At 51.6% G+C, this 17,341-nt stretch overlaps 1 protein-coding gene across 6 annotated transcripts in view; it reads left to right on the plus strand.

The window, feature by feature from the left end:
* The window catches only part of B3GAT1 (beta-1,3-glucuronyltransferase 1), a 230,671-nt gene that overhangs the window by 171,913 nt on the left and 41,417 nt on the right, over positions 1 to 17,341 (plus strand). The window contains exons 2-4 of one of the 6 annotated variants that reach the window (XM_088481752.1): positions 11,328 to 11,442; positions 11,554 to 11,700; positions 15,600 to 16,108. In XM_088481752.1, the coding sequence (XP_088337878.1) occupies positions 11,328 to 11,442; positions 11,554 to 11,700; positions 15,600 to 16,108 (771 nt within the window). The remainder of the gene's footprint in view (positions 1 to 11,327; positions 11,443 to 11,553; positions 11,701 to 15,599; positions 16,109 to 17,341) is intronic. The other 5 variants (XM_088481753.1, XM_088481756.1, XM_088481754.1 and 2 more) reach the window with 5 other exon arrangements.

Here is a 17,341-nt window from a genome sequence, read left to right on the forward strand (position 1 = left end):
CCGCCAGCTCCTGCGTCCGGACGGCACTGAGCGCTGTTTCGGGCGATGGAGGCTCCACAGCTGAGCGTTTGGATAGTGAGACGGGGCTGTCGCACATCACTATATGTAATCTGTGGTTGTGGCGCAGAGATTACATCCCGACACTCGGCAACGTCTTATATCTTCTGCTGCCAGAACTTGATTTAAAAATGTGTTTCTCCCCGAGCGCTGTGACCAGAGAGCAGATTAGTTGGTGGCAGCTCAGCAGCGCAGGCCATGAATTATAGTCATATTATTATTGTCATCATCATCAATTATCAATATTATTATCAGTTACTATTTTCATTTATTATTAATTATCATTATTATGGGATCCGGTCATAACGCAGACCACTGGGATTCTGGCGCTCAGAATGCCGACACCGGAATCCCCACATCTGTCAGAATCCCCGCGCAGGCATCCTGCCCGCTGGAATCCCAAAGGTAAGTAGCGGTATTAGGGGGAGGGTTAGTGTTAGGGATAGGCACTAAGGGGGGTGGGTTAGGAAGCGGGGAGGGGAAGGTTAGGGTTGGGCACTAAGGGGGAGGTTAGATTCAGGCACCGGGGAGGGAAGGAGAGGGGGAGGGTTAGGATTAGGCACTAAGTGGGGGGGTTTAAGTTGTGGGGAGGGGGAGGTTAGGGTCAGAGTAAGGCACCGGGGAGGGAGGATTATGGTAGGGAGAGGGGGAGGGTTAGGACACCTACTGACCAGTGACGTGCGGTGAGGTAAATGGCTGGGGAGGCACTGGCAGTGACGTGCAGGCCCGCCAAGAGCTGTGGCGGGCCCCGGTAATAGGGGGCGTGGCCTAATCGCGGGAGGCGTGGGCACGCCCCCTTGGTGACAGAAAAAATAAATAAATAAGATTTGCAGTGCCGCAAGTGCGCTGGGGAGGGGGGTGCTCTGAGCCCCCTCAGCCCGGCGCAAAGCCAGGGGGGGCGCGATCAGTGTGATCGCTCCCCCGCACAGGCACAGGAGACTGCTGCTCAGCAGCCACAGCAGTCTCCAACTGGGCTGCTGTAAGGGAGGGGGGCACCGGACCCGGGCCCCCGCCGGGCGCCACAGGAAGCCTGGGCCTGGGTAATCTGTACCCGCTCCCTCCCCCTCTCGGCGCCCCTGGTGACATGTGGTGAGGTATATGGCTGGGGAGGCACTGGCAGTGACGTGCGGTGAGGTAAATGGCTGGGGAGGCACTGGCAGTGACGTGCGGTGAGGTATATGGCTGGGGAGGCACTGGCAGTGACGTGCGGTGAGGTAAATGGCTGGGGAGGCACTGGCAGTGACGTGCGGTGAGGTATATGGCTGGGGAGGCACTGGCAGTGATGGATGGTGAGGTAAATGGCTGGGGAGGCACTGGCAGTGATGTGCGGTGAGGTAAATGGCTGGGGAGGCACTGGCAGTGATGTGCGGTGAGGTAAATGGCTGGGGAGGCACTGGCAGTGACGTGCGGTGAGGTAAATGGCTGGGGAGGCACTGGCAGTGATGTGCGGTGAGGTAAATGGCTGGGGAGGCACTGGCAGTGATGTGCGGTGAGGTAAATGGCTGGGGAGGCACTGGCAGTGATGTGCGGTGAGGTAAATGGCTGGGGAGGCACTGGCAGTGATGTGCGGTGAGGTAAATGGCTGGGGAGGCACTGGCAGTGGCGTGCGGTGAGGTAAATGGCTGGGGAGGCACTGGCAGTGATGTGCGGTGAGGTAAATGGCTGGGGAGGCACTGGCAGTGATGTGCGGTGAGGTAAATGGCTGGGGAGGCACTGGCAGTGATGGATGGTGAGGTAAATGGCTGGGGAAGCACTGGCAGTGACGTGCGGTGAGGTAAATGGCTGGGGAGGCACTGGCAGTGATGTGCGGTGAGGTAAATGGCTGGGGAGGCACTGGCAGTGATGTGCGGTGAGGTAAATGGCTGGGGAGGCACTGGCAGTGGTGTGCGGTGAGGTAAATGGCTGGGGAGGCACTGGCAGTGATGTGCGGTGAGGTAAATGGCTGGGGAGGCACTGGCAGTGATGTGCGGTGAGGTAAATGGCTGGGGAGGTACTGGCAGTGATGGATGGTGAGGTAAATGGCTGGGGAGGCACTGGCAGTGACGTGCGGTGAGGTAAATGGCTGGGGAGGCACTGGCAGTGATGTGCGGTGAGGTAAATGGCTGGGGAGGCACTGGCAGTGACGTGCGGTGAGGTAAATGGCTGGGGAGGCACTGGCAGTGACGTGCGGTGAGGTAAATGGCTGGGGAGGCACTGGCAGTGACGTGCGGTGAGGTAAATGGCTGGGGAGGCACTGGCAGTGATGTGCGGTGAGGTAAATGGCTGGGGAGGCACTGGCAGTGATGTGCGGTGAGGTAAATGGCTGGGGAGGCACTGGCAGTGATGTGCGGTGAGGTAAATGGCTGGGGAGGCACTGGCAGTGATGGATGGTGAGGTAAATGGCTGGGGAGGCACTGGCAGTGATGTGCGGTGAGGTAAATGGCTGGGGAGGCGCTGGCAGTGATGTGCGGTGAGGTAAATGGCTGGGGAGGCACTGGCAGTGACGTGCGGTGAGGTAAATGGCTGGGGAGGCACTGGCAGTGGCGTGCGGTGAGGTAAATGATACATATATGAACCTGAGGGTACATGTGGGTATTATACAAAGGTGCAGCAGTATACAGTGCTTACGATTTGGTGTGTTTTGATCAGGGATGTGCGGGTGAGGCAGCGCCTCACCTTCCATACACTTTGTACTCCAGAGTTTTGACTAAAAATCTGATTAGAATAATACAAAGATATTTATAATATTTTCTTTACATTTTTATAGTCAAACTTTTGGAATATACCTGAGTATGACAGAAGGCTCTGCCTCACCTCACCGCACATCACTGCTACCGACAGGTGTCGGGATTCCAGCATCGAGATCGTGAGCGCCGCCATCTCGTACCCAACCCCATTACTATCACATCAGTTTTATTATTAAATATATTTTTATTGTCATTATTATTATAATCAATCATCAATATTATTATCAATTGCTATTAATATATTTACTTATCAATTATTTATTTATTTTGTGGGTGAAACTGAGCCACAATAAAAGGGTCCTGCTGATACATGGTCCCTCTCTGTGTCCTGCTGATACATGGTCCCTCTCTGTGTCCTGCTGATACATGGTCCCTCTCTGTGTCCTGCTGATACATGGTCCCTCTCTGTGTCCTGCTGATACATGGTCCCTCTCTGTGTCCTGCTGATACATGGTCCCTCTCTGTGTCCTGCTGATACATGGTCCCTCTCTGTGTCCTGCTGATACATGGTCCCTCTCTGTGTCCTGCTGATACATGGTCCCTCTCTGTGCTCTGTGTCCTGCTGATACATGGTCCCTCTCTGTGTCATGCTGATACATGGTCCCTCTCTGTGCTCTGTGTCCTGCTGATACATGGTCCCTCTCTGTGCCCTGTGTCCTGCTGATACATGGTCCCTCTCTGTGTCCTGCTGATACATGGTCCCTCTCTGTGTCCTGCTGATACATGGTCCCTCTCTGTGTCCTGCTGATACATGGTCCCTCTCTGTGTCCTGCTGATACACTGTCCCTCTCTGTGTCCTGCTGATACACGGTCCCTCTCTGTGTCCTGCTGATACACGGTCCCTCTCTGTGTCCTGCTGATACATGGTCCCTCTCTGTGTCCTGCTGATACATGGTCCCTCTCTGTGTCCTGCTGATACATGGTCCCTCTCTGTGCTCTGTGTCCTGCTGATACATGGTCCCTCTCTGTGCTCTGTGTCCTGCTGATACATGGTCCCTCTCTGTGTCATGCTGATACATGGTCCCTCTCTGTGCTCTGTGTCCTGCTGATACATGGTCCCTCTCTGTGCCCTGTGTCCTGCTGATACATGGTCCCTCTCTGTGTCCTGCTGATACATGGTCCCTCTCTGTGTCCTGCTGATACATGGTCCCTCTCTGTGTCCTGCTGATACATGGTCCCTCTCTGTGTCCTGCTGATACACGGTCCCTCTCTGTATCCTGCTGATACACGGTCCCTCTCTGTGTCCTGCTGATACACGGTCCCTCTCTGTGTCCTGCTGATACACGGTCCCTCTCTGTGTCCTGCTGATACATGGTCCCTCTCTGTATCCTGCTGATACATGGTCCCTCTCTGTGCTCTGTGTCCTGCTGATACATGGTCCCTCTCTGTGTCCTGCTGATACACGGTCCCTCTCTGTGTCCTGCTGATACACGGTCCCTCTCTGTGTCCTGCTGATACATGGTCCCTCTCTGTATCCTGCTGATACATGGTCCCTCTCTGTGCTCTGTGTCCTGCTGATACATGGTCCCTCTCTGTGTCCTGCTGATACACGGTCCCTCTCTGTGTCCTGCTGATACACGGTCCCTCTCTGTGTCCTGCTGATACATGGTCCCTCTCTGTATCCTGCTGATACATGGTCCCTCTCTGTGCTCTGTGTCCTGCTGATACATGGTCCCTCTCTGTGTCCTGCTGATACATGGTCCCTCTCTGTGCTCTGTGTCCTGCTGACACATGGTCCCTCTCTGTGTCCTGCTGATACATGGTCCCTCTCTGTGTCCTGCTGATACATGGTCCCTCTCTGTGTCCTGCTGATACACGGTCCCTCTCTGTGTCCTGCTGATACACGGTCCCTCTCTGTGTCCTGCTGATACATGGTCCCTCTCTGTGTCCTGCTGATACACGGTCCCTCTCTGTATCCTGCTGATACACGGTCCCTCTCTGTGTCCTGCTGATACACGGTCCCTCTCTGTGTCCTGCTGATACACGGTCCCTCTCTGTGTCCTGCTGATACATGGTCCCTCTCTGTATCCTGCTGATAAATGGTCCCTCTCTGTGCTCTGTGTCCTGCTGATACATGGTCCCTCTCTGTGTCCTGCTGATACATGGTCCCTCTCTGTGCTCTGTGTCCTGCTGACACATGGTCCCTCTCTGTGTCCTGCTGATACATGGTCCCTCTCTGTGTCCTGCTGATACATGGTCCCTCTCTGTGCTCTGTGTCCTGCTGATACACGGTCCCTCTCTGTGTCCTGCTGATACATGGTCCCTCTCTGTGTCCTGCTGATACATGATCCCGCTCTGTGTCCTGCTGATACACGGTCCCTCTCTGTGTCCTGCTGATACACGGTCCCTCTCTGTGTCCTGCTGATACATGGTCCCGCTCTGTGTCCTGCTGATACATGATCCCTCTCTGTGTCCTGCTGATACATGGTCCCTCTCTGTGCTCTGTGTCCTGCTGATACATGGTCCCGCTCTGTGTCCTGCTGATACATGGTCCCTCTCTGTGTCCTGCTGATACATGATCCCTCTCTGTGTCCTGCTGATACATGGTCCCTCTCTGTGCTCTGTGTCCTGCTGATACATGGTCCCGCTCTGTGTCCTGCTGATACATGGTCCCTCTCTGTGTCCTGCTGATACATGGTCCCTCTCTGTGTCCTGCTGATACATGGTCCCGCTCTGTGTCCTGCTGATACATGGTCCCTCTCTGTGTCCTGCTGATACATGGTCCCTCTCTGTGCTCTGTGTCCTGCTGATACATGGTCCCGCTCTGTGTCCTGCTGATACATGATCCCTCTCTGTGTCCTGCTGATACATGATCCCTCTCTGTGTCCTGCTGATACATGGTCCCTCTCTGTGTCCTGCTGATACATGGTCCCTCTCTGTGTCCTGCTGATACATGGTCCCTCTTTGTGTCCTGCTGATACATGATCCCTCTCTGTGTCCTGCTGATACACGGTCCCTCTCTGTGTCCTGCTGATACACGGTCCCTCTCTGTGTCCTGCTGATACATGGTCCCGCTCTGTGTCCTGCTGATACATGGTCCCTCTCTGTGTCCTGCTGATACATGGTCCCTCTCTGTGTCCTGCTGATACATGATCCCTCTCTGTGTCCTGCTGATACATGGTCCCTCTCTGTGTCCTGCTGATACATGGTCCCTCTCTGTGTCCTGCTGATACATGGTCCCTCTCTGTGTCCTGCTGATACACGGTCCCGCTCTGTGTCCTGCTGATACATGGTCCCTCTCTGTGTCCTGCTGATACATGGTCCCTCTCTGTGTCCTGCTGATACATGGTCCCTCTCTGTGTCCTGCTGATACATGGTCCCTCTCTGTGTCCTGCTGATACACGGTCCCGCTCTGTGTCCTGCTGATACATGGTCCCTCTCTGTGTCCTGCTGATACATGGTCCCTCTCTGTGTCCTGCTGATACATGGTCCCTCTCTGTGTCCTGCTGATACAGGTCCCTCTCTGTGCTCTGTGTCCTATGTACAATAATTTAAAACAATTGATAATAATAGTGTTTATTGCCAGCAATGGCCTCTTATCCTCATATAAAGCATCAATGAAGTGAGTGTAGGGGTGTTTGTAGTGAGCGGTTATTATTATTATAACATGTATGTATGCACCACGCTAGCTGACCCCATGCTCCCTCTATCATTGCTGGAACAAGGCAGTGACAGAGGGGTATAATATTAGTATATATATATATATATATATATAATATATATTATATATATATATATAATATATATACGTGTGTGTGTGTCGCATTTTTCTATTTTTATTGGCGTTCCCGCAATATAATGTCTGAGTGTGCTCTGAAATTAAAGCACAGAACAAATAAAGAACTGGAGATGGAATCATTTTGTTCAGCACCAGGTAAGGTATATATTAGTGTATTGCTGTGTATTCCATCTGCCGTGATTGCAGCCTGGGAACGCTCGGCCTGCTCGCGGTACTGTATGTGCTTCCCATGAATGATTCATGCAGTAAATGAACAGCGTCTTATCGGGACAGATTTTATTTACTGATTCGATAACACATTTTATGCCGGCGGCAGAGCCGAGTCTATCCCAGTGTTTCTGGCTCCAGGATATCCTGTGAATGCTGACATAAAGGATGGTCCTGTATGGCTATATATGGCATCATTGTACTCAGTGTATATAGCACAGCAGCCAGACACCAGCATTATTAGTAATTACAGCTTAATAATGAGATGGTCTGCGGTGGGTTACTATGGATTGTATTACATATATGGGCTGTTGTCATCCTTTAGCTGTTATTATTTGTGGAAAATTGGGATTGCTGTCAGCTAGGATAAGAGCACCTTACATTTCACCTCGTTAAAGGATGGGCATAATTAATGGGTGTATTATAGACACTGGACGGCAATTAACTTGGTAATCTTATTTTGCTGCTAGCAGGGCAGTGTATGTATTGATCTAAGGCCCTCATTCACAGCCGGACGCTCTGAGCAGAGCGCTCGCTCTGAATGAGGGCCGTCCTCCATAAAAATGGAGCGTCCTCCTGGACACTCGTATAGCTGTGGGTCACCACCCACAGCCTATACGAGCGTGCAGGTTGATGGCCGCGATGGTCTTGACCATCGCGACCATCGCCACTGCGAGCCGGAGCCTGCGGTTGAGTTTCTCAACCGCAAGGCCCGGAGTGATTTTGGGTCTATCAGAGCCAATATCACTCCCACTGACATCACTAGTGATGTCAGTGGGCCGGCTTCTGACGGTAGGCGTTCCCTTGGGAACACCCCCGTCTGGGAGGCACGCCCCCTGCACGCCCACCAAAGGGGGCGTGCTGTCAATCAACATCGACAGCACGCCCCCTTTGATCAGACACAACGAGCGAAGGAAAGTCCTTCGCTCGTCGCGTCTCGCGCATGCGCACGACTGAGCTCCCGCCATCGTGCGCATGCGCAGTGCACAACATCGACCCACTTGCGAGCGGACAGCCGCTCGCGAGTGGGTCTGAATCAGGCCCTAAGTCAGTGACTTGGAGTGTGGCTAGGACATTCACAGAAATATGGCAGTGCGCATTGAGCAAGTTGACTGATTTTCTACGTATAAACACTGTACATGCATTTAAACTGCAATTGTTGGTGCTTGCCTACTAGTTATACTGATACATCTCTTATTGTGCACATATCCAGTTCTGAGGCTTTTATGTCATTTTTTATTAAGGATATTCTAGTTATATTATTTACAAAATGCTGTAATAATAATATAGTATCAGTGGTTACTTCCAACTCCGCAGCGCTTTACTATATACTGATAGCGCGGCCACGCGCTCTCTACCTCTCGTACTACATGTAGAAATTTCCCTATGGTGAATACGGATTAGTAAAGGCTGTGTCTGAGAATATGAACTATTCTGATTTCTAGTGTAGACCCGAAGTAATGTCGTTTATTAATTATTTAGTTGACTAATAAACCATAACTGACAATAAATCTAGGACTGGTGCAGCGGACAGACATCATATATATGGGGGAGATTTATCAAAGCTTGGAGTGAGCTAAAATGGAGAGAGCTATAAAGTACCAACCAATCAGCTCCTACCGGTCATCTTTCAAACACAGCCTGTAACATGACAGTTAGGAGCTGATTGTTCGGTACTTTCTCTCTCCGCTTTATTTTTCTCCAAGCTTTGATAAATCTGCCCATATAGTTTATTATAAATGTAGTTTAACTCTCATTTAAAGTGCACCTGTTTCCTACACACCACACAGTGCCTCAAACCTCAGTGCCTCGGTTATATCACCACGACCTAAACAATTCATGGGCCGCGTTCTTCCCAATAGACAATGCCGCTCAATACGTTGGCTCTTTTATAAATAATCCATCTCTTCCACGCACATAATTGCTGTCCTTACAATGCCACTACTGTATGTATAGGTGATGGGTTCACTTTAAAATAAGACCATTCCCTGTAGCCAGCTGCAATGACTGGAGGCATGAGGTTATAGGTGTGTGACTACCGCTGAGGCCTTTCCCGGTTGCCAGATACAATGACTGGAGGCATGAGGTTATAGGTGTGTGACTACCGCTGAGGCCTTTCCCGGTTGCCAGATACAATGACTGGAGGCATGAGGTTATAGGTGTGTGACTACCGCTGAGGCCTTTGCTGGTAGCCAGATACAATGACTGGAGGCATGAGGTTATAGGTGTGTGACTACCGCTGAGGCCTTTCCTGGTAGCCAGATACAATGACTGGTGGCATGAGGTGTATAGGTGTGTGCCTACCGCTGAGGCCTTTGCTAGTAGCCAGATACAATGACTGGAAGCATGAGGTGTATAGGTCTGTGACTACCGCTGAGGCCTTTGCTAGTAGCCAGATACAATGACTGGAGGCATGAGGTGTATAGGTCTGTGACTACCGCTGAGGCCTTTGCTGGTAGCCAGATACAATGACTGGAAGCATGAGGTTATAGGTGTGTGCCTATGAGGCCTTTGCTAGTAGCCAGATACAATGACTGGAGGCATGAGGTTATAGGTGTGTGCCTACCGCTGAGGCCTTTGCTAGTAGCCAGATACAATGACTGGAAGCATGAGGTGTATAGGTCTGTGACTACCGCTGAGGCCTTTGCTAGTAGCCAGATACAATGACTGGAGGCATGAGGTTATAGGTGTGTGACTACCGCTGAGGCCTTTGCTGGTAGCCAGATACAATGACTGGAAGCATGAGGTTATAGGTGTGTGACTACCGCTGAGGCCTTTGCTGGTAGCCAGATACAATGACTGGAGGCATGAGGTTATAGGTGTGTGACTACCGCTGAGGCCTTTCCTGGTAGCCAGATACAATGACTGGTGGCATGAGGTGTATAGGTGTGTGCCTACCGCTGAGGCCTTTGCTAGTAGCCAGATACAATGACTGGAAGCATGAGGTGTATAGGTCTGTGACTACCGCTGAGGCCTTTGCTAGTAGCCAGATACAATGACTGGAGGCATGAGGTGTATAGGTCTGTGACTACCGCCGAGGCCTTTGCTGGTAGCCAGATACAATGACTGGAAGCATGAGGTTATAGGTGTGTGCCTATGAGGCCTTTGCTAGTAGCCAGATACAATGACTGGAGGCATGAGGTTATAGGTGTGTGCCTACCGCTGAGGCCTTTGCTAGTAGCCAGATACAATGACTGGAAGCATGAGGTGTATAGGTCTGTGACTACCGCTGAGGCCTTTGCTAGTAGCCAGATACAATGACTGGAGGCATGAGGTTATAGGTGTGTGACTACCGCTGAGGCCTTTGCTAGTAGCCAGATACAATGACTGGAGGCATGAGGTTATAGGTGTGTGACTACCGCTGAGGCCTTTCCCGGTTGCCAGATACAATGACTGGAGGCATGAGGTTATAGGTGTGTGACTACCGCTGAGGCCTTTGCTGGTAGCCAGATACAATGACTGGAGGCATGAGGTTATAGGTGTGTGACTACCGCTGAGGCCTTTCCTGGTAGCCAGATACAATGACTGGTGGCATGAGGTGTATAGGTGTGTGCCTACCGCTGAGGCCTTTGCTAGTAGCCAGATACAATGACTGGTGGCATGAGGTGTATAGGTGTGTGCCTACCGCTGAGGCCTTTGCTAGTAGCCAGATACAATGACTGGAAGCATGAGGTGTATAGGTCTGTGACTACCGCTGAGGCCTTTGCTAGTAGCCAGATACAATGACTGGAGGCATGAGGTGTATAGGTCTGTGACTACCGCTGAGGCCTTTGCTGGTAGCCAGATACAATGACTGGAAGCATGAGGTTATAGGTGTGTGCCTATGAGGCCTTTGCTAGTAGCCAGATACAATGACTGGAGGCATGAGGTTATAGGTGTGTGCCTACCGCTGAGGCCTTTGCTAGTAGCCAGATACAATGACTGGAAGCATGAGGTGTATAGGTCTGTGACTACCGCTGAGGCCTTTGCTAGTAGCCAGATACAATGACTGGAGGCATGAGGTTATAGGTGTGTGACTACCGCTGAGGCCTTTGCTGGTAGCCAGATACAATGACTGGAAGCATGAGGTTATAGGTGTGTGACTACCGCTGAGGCCTTTGCTAGTAGCCAGATACAATGACTGGAGGCATGAGGTTATAGGTGTGTGACTACCGCTGAGGCCTTTGCTAGTAGCCAGATACAATGACTGGAGGCATGAGGTTATAGGTGTGTGACTACCGCTGAGGCCTTTGCTGGTAGCGAGATACAATGACTGGAGGCATGAGGTGTATAGGTGTGTGCCTATGAGGCCTTTGCTAGTAGCCAGATACAATGACTGGAGGCATGAGGTGTATAGGTCTGTGACTACCGCTGAGGCCTTTGCTAGTAGCCAGATACAATGACTGGAGGCATGAGGTTATAGGTGTGTGACTACCGCTGAGGCCTTTGCTGGTAGCGAGATACAATGACTGGAGGCATGAGGTGTATAGGTGTGTGCCTATGAGGCCTTTGCTGGTAATACATCAGTATTAGCCCTGCAGCTTTCTATTATCATGTATATGGCGCCCTCTAGTGCTCATGTCTGTTTTTGTAACTCTCACTCCTTCTTTGTCACACAGGCTCACTTCTGTCCGGTTCTTCTACAGGTCCTGGCCAGTGGGGGGCCCGGGCCCCGAATCCCTGTGACCTGCCTGGGATCCCCAGCCTGCTGCAATGGGTGGGTTATAAGCGCTGGTAAGAGGTGACTGTGTGAAGCTGTGCTGTGTCTCCTGCGCCTCTGTCTGTATACTGATCTCTCTCCTGTCTGCTTTGCTGTCCTCTGTGCTATCGGGGTGTCCTCCTCAGGTAATGAGGATTACTGGGGTCAGCCCACCCTGGAGATGCTGAAGAGAAGGGACATTCTGGCTATTGTACTGATCGTTCTGCCCTGGACCTTGCTCATCACAGTATGGCATCACAGCACTTTGTCTCCGCTGCTCACTGCACACAAGGGTGAGGAGACTCTGTAACCCCCTACTCAGCATTCGCTGTCACACATTGTACCCTAATGTCCCATAATCCTCCTGACGTAACCACAGCCCACCACTGACCTCATACCCATTACCTCCTGACCGGCTCATGCTGCATGACCTCATCATGACATCACTAGGACATTCTATACAAGTTTTCTTTTTCAGTTTTAGCATTCTTCGCTTATTATATGGGTAGCATCGCACAAATGTCAGCCACTGGGCCAAGTGATAGCATTTTAATGCCTTTTACATACCATGTGTATAAGACATAATCCCTGCTAACTAGCTGTATAAGGAATCCCTGCTTACAGCTCTCTTAGCAGTTGCCTACACCCTAGCTCTCTCTTTTAGGAGTTGCCTGCACCCTAGCTCTCCCTCTCAAGAGTTGCCTGCACCCTAGATCTCTCTTTTAGGAGTTGCCTGCACCCTAGATCTCTCTCAAGAGTTGCCTGCACCCTAGATCTCTCTTTTAGGAGTTGCCTGCACCCTAGCTCTCCCTCTCAAGAGTTTCCTGCACCCTAGATCTCTCTCTCAAAAGTTGTCTGGAACTCAGAAATTGCTTGCCCCCTAGCCCTCTCTCTTACTCTCTGGAGTTGCCTGCTCCTCCCTAGCTCTCTCTCTCTCTCGCTCAGGAGATGCCTGCACCCTATCTCTCTCTCTCTCTGGAGTTGCCTGCACCCTGGCTCCTCTCTCAGGAGATGTCTGCACCCTAGCCCTCTCTCTGGAGTTGCCTCCCCCCTAGTCCTCTCTCAGGAGATACCTGCACCCTAGCTCTCTATCTGGAGTTGCCTCCCCCCTGGTCCTCTCTCAGGAGATACCTGCACCCTAGCTCTCTCTCATTCTCTGGAGTTGCTTGCACCCTAGCTCTCTCGCTCGCTCAGGAGATGCCTGCACCCTAGCTCTCTCTCTCACTCTCTCTCTCTCTCAGGAGATGCCTGCACCCTATCTCTCACGCTCTCTGGAGTTGCCTGCACCTTAGCTCTCTCTCTCTGGAGTTGCCTGCACCCTGGCTCTCTCTCTGGAGTTGCCTGGCTCCTCGCTCAGGAGTTGTCTGCACCCTAGCCCTCTCTCTGGAGTTGCCTGGCTCCTCGCTCAGGAGTTGTCTGCACCCTAGCCCTCTCTCTCACTCTCTGGAGTTGCCTGCTCCCTATCTCTCTCTCTCTCTCTCTCTCGCTCAGGAGATGCCTGCACCCTATCTCTCGCGCTCTCTGGAGTTGTCTGCACCCTAGCCCTCTCTCTGGAGTTGCCTGGCTCCTCGCTCAGTTGTCTGCACCCTAGCCCTCTCTCTCACTCTCTGGAGTTGCCTGCTCCCTAGCTCTCTCTCTCTCTCAGGAGATGCCTGCACCCTATCTCTCGCGCTCTCTGAAGTTGTCTGCACCCTAGCCCTCTCTCTGGAGTTGCCTCCCCCCTAGTCCTCTCTCAGGAGTTGTCTGCACCCTAGCCCTCTCTCTCACTCTCTGGAGTTGCCTGCTCCCTAGCTCTCTCTCTCTCTCGCGCTCAGGAGATGCCTGCACCCCATCTCTCGCGCTCTCTGGAGTTGCCTGCACCCTAGCTCTCTCTCTCTCTCTGGAGTTGCCTGCACCCTGGCTTCTCGCTCAGGAGTTGTCTGCACCCTAGCCCTCTCTCTGGAGTTGCCACCCCCCTAGTCCTCTCTGAGGAGATGCCTGCTCCCTAGCTCCCTATCTGGAGTTGCCTCCCTCCCTAGTCCTCTCTAAGGAGATACCTGCACCCTAGCTCTCTCTCATTCTCTGGAGTTGCCTGCTCCCTAGCTCTCTCTCATTCTCTGGAGTTGCCTGCTCCCTAGCTCTCTCTCTCTCTCTCTCTGGAGTTGCCTGCACCCTAGCTCTCTCGCTCAGGAGTTGCCTGCACCCTAGTCCTCTCTCTGGAGTTGCCTCCTCCCTAGTCCTCTCTCTGGAGTTTCCTACACCCTAGCTCTCTCGCTCGGAGATGCATGCTCCCTAGCCCCCTCTCCGGAGTTGCCTGCACCCTAGCCCCCTCTCTGGAGTTGCCTGCACCGTAGCCCTCTCCCCGGAGTTGCCTGCTCCCTAGCTCTCTATCTGGAGTTGCCTACTCCTTAGCTCTCTCAGGGATTGCCTTTTTGTGACTAAACCATGTCGCAATGCAGCGTATCCATTCACTTTGAACCAGTGACATCACTGAGAAGGCAGCCTATCCAGTCACTAGCAACCAGTGACATCACTGAGAATGCAGCCTATCCAGTCACTAGGAGCCAGTGACATCACTGAGAATGCAGCCTATCCAGTCACTAGGAACCAGGGACATCACTGAGAATGCAGCCTATCCAGTCACTAGGAACCAGGGACATCACTGAGAATGCTCCCTATCCAGTCACTAGGAACCAGTGACATCACTGAGAATGCAGCCTATCCAGTCACTAGGAACCAGTGACATCACTGAGAATGCAGCCTATCCAGTCACTATGAGCCAGAGACATCACTGAGAATGCAGCCTATCCAGTCACTAGGAGCCAGTGACATCACTGAGAATGCAGCCTATCCAGTCACTAGGAGCCAGTGACATCACTGAGAGTGCAGCCTATCCATTCACTAGGAGCCAGTGACATCACTGAGAGTGCAGCCTATCCAGTCACTATAAACCAGTAAATGTTACTGGTTACTAGAGTATGCAGGAGCTGTGCTCTCAGGGGTGCTATGGATGGGTTACATTCTTATGAGTGCTGGTTTCATGAAGCCTAGATACTATATAAAATCACTCTGGGACACAGTAATGCCCTTACCTCAGCTGCAGCTTCCAATGGTGAAAACAAGGCAGCCACCTGCAGCTGACGTAAAAGCTGTGTCCTGTTCAGTATGTAATAATATATATATATATATATATATATAATATATATAGCAGCGACACCCAACACCATAAAACATCTTTATTCTCTATGCACAGCCCCATACACACACAGCAGCCATGTTTCAGCGTTCCACCATCTTTCATCTCCGTACTATTCCTCATATGTGTGCGCTGTATCACTCACCAGCATGCGCCGTGTCAGTCTGCTTGTGGTCTGGGGTCACTGTCTGTCACTGTCTGTATTTCATTACCGGGGAGCAGTTTGTGGTCACTCGCAGACTGCGCTATGGGGATTTCCTATACGCTCTCCCAGCCCTCACTGGCCAGTTATATCGGATTGTGTAACATACATGTAGTTTTCTGTGAGACTGTACAAGCCTAGGCCTGACAGGAGGCCGGTCATCAGATATATTAACACGTAACCACGGCTTTAGCAACTTCATTTGATTGCGATACATCCCGCTCCTAATTGCATGCGTTTCGTCACGCCGGAATGCATCCAAACCAAGAATTCTATGGGGTTTGCTGTGCCGCCGGTCCGCGGCGAATACCCCCGATATTTGCTGCTGCCCTTTTTTTAATTCATACGGGGATCCATATATATTGCGGTCGTTTTTGGAGGTTCTACCGCATTTTTATAATAATCGACCCCGGACAGAACTGGATCACTAGGGGCAGCCAAGTTGCATTATCGGATCCCTAGACGATTTCTTAGTAAGTGAATAAGTAAAGCACTGCTTTTTATGGGCAGAGGCGGTGGCCAACGCTGACCGGTAACTGGCATCACTGGCTGTACAGGTGGGCAGAGTGCATTAGTTACAGCTTAGATTAGACTTATTATGCAACACGGATGATACATTTTGCACTACATAGATAAGCGCAGTGAGATATATACGTGGAGCCCGGTCTGTGGTACCAGCTCGACGAAAGCGCGGGCATTGCCCAGGAAAGTACCAGCTTGTAGGAGAACTTAGATATGTTAGCAGTTGTCCTCCCCAATACCTGACCTCGTCTACTTGGCTCTCTTGTGACAATCTCTCGGTGTGTCTTTTACAGAGGACGGGAGTGACGGGCGCAGGGATGCCAATCCAGGCTCCGATTCCCGGGAATACTGCTCCTCGGAGAGAGACATTGTAGAAGTTGTTAGGACTGAATATGTGTACACCCGGCCCCCGCCATGGATGGGCAACCTCCCAACCATCCACGTCATCACCCCCACCTACAGCAGACCGGTGCAGAAAGCCGAACTGACCCGCCTGTCCAACACATTACTGCATGTGCCCAACCTGCACTGGATCCTGGTGGAGGACTCCCAACGGCGCACCCCACTGGTCACGCGGATGCTGCAGGACTCTGGTCTCAATTACACCCACCTCAACGTGGAGACGCCACGAAATTATAAACTGAGGGGGGACACCCGGGACCCAAGAATTCCGCGTGGCACTATGCAGAGGAACCTTGCACTGCGCTGGCTTAGAGAGACTTTTAACAAGAACAGCAGCCTGCCCGGCGTGGTCTATTTCGCTGATGATGATAACACGTACAGCCTGGACCTGTTTGAAGAGGTGAGTTTATATTATAATATATAATATCATTATTAGGTCTATAAACTCCGGTGAGTTATACTTGGATACTGATAACATTGGCCGATTGCGTGCCGCTGCGACATTACGTCCACACTTAGGGGTCTATTCAGCAATGACTTTTTTACAAATAAAATGCAGAAATATGTAAATCCCCTATTCAGCAATGGGAAAATGGAGATAACGCAAAAACTGCAGGGACAGAGGGACTAATGCAGGGGCAGAGGGACTAATGCAGGGACAGAGGGAAAACTGCAGGGACAAAGGGAAAACTGCAGGGACAGAGGGAACGCTGCAGGGACAGAGGGAACGCTGCAGGGACAGAGGGAACGCTGCAGGGACAGAGGGAACGCTGCAGGGACAGAGGGAAAGCTGCAGAGACAGAGGGACTAATGCAGGGACAGAGGGACTAATGCAGGGACAGAGGTAACACTGCAGGGACAGAGGGAACGCTGCAGGGACAGAGGGAACGCTGCAGGGACAGAGGGACTAATGCAGGGACAGAGGGAACACTGCAGGGACAGAGGGAACACTGCAGGGACAGAGGGAACGCTGCAGGGACAGAGGGACTAATGCAGGGACAGAGGTAACACTGCAGGGACAGAGGGAACGCTGCAGGGACAGAGGGAACGCTGCAGGGACAGAGGGACTAATGCAGGGACAGAGGGAACACTGCAGGGACAAAGGGAACACTGCAGGGACAGAGGGAACGCTGCAGGGACAGAGGGACTAATGCAGGGACAGAGGGACTAATGCAGGGACAGAGGGACTAATGCAGGGACAGAGGGAACGCTGCAGGGACAGAGGGAACACTGCAGGGACAGAGGGAACGCTGCAGGGACAGAGGGAACGCTGCAGGGACAGAGGGAACGCTGCAGGGACATTTGTATATATAAAGTGATAGCATGGTAAGGCTATGTATATAATGGGATAGTAGGGTAAGCCTATGTATATAATGAGATAGTATGGTAAGCCTATGTATATAAAGGGATAGTATGGTAAGCCTAGGTGTATATAATGGGATAGTATGGTAAGCCTATGTGTATATAATGGGATAGCATGGTAAGCCTATGTATATAATAGAATAGCATGGTAAGCCTTTGTATATAATGGAATAGTATGGTAAGCCTATGTATATAATGGGATAGTATGGTAAGCCTATGTATATAATGGGATAGTATGGTAAGCCTATGTATAAATAAAGGGATAGTATGG

Source organism: Taudactylus pleione, unplaced genomic scaffold (assembly GCF_031769625.1).
Source record: "Taudactylus pleione unplaced genomic scaffold, aTauple2 ptg000278l, whole genome shotgun sequence".
In the NCBI taxonomy this organism is placed as follows: domain Eukaryota; kingdom Metazoa; phylum Chordata; class Amphibia; order Anura; family Myobatrachidae; genus Taudactylus; species Taudactylus pleione.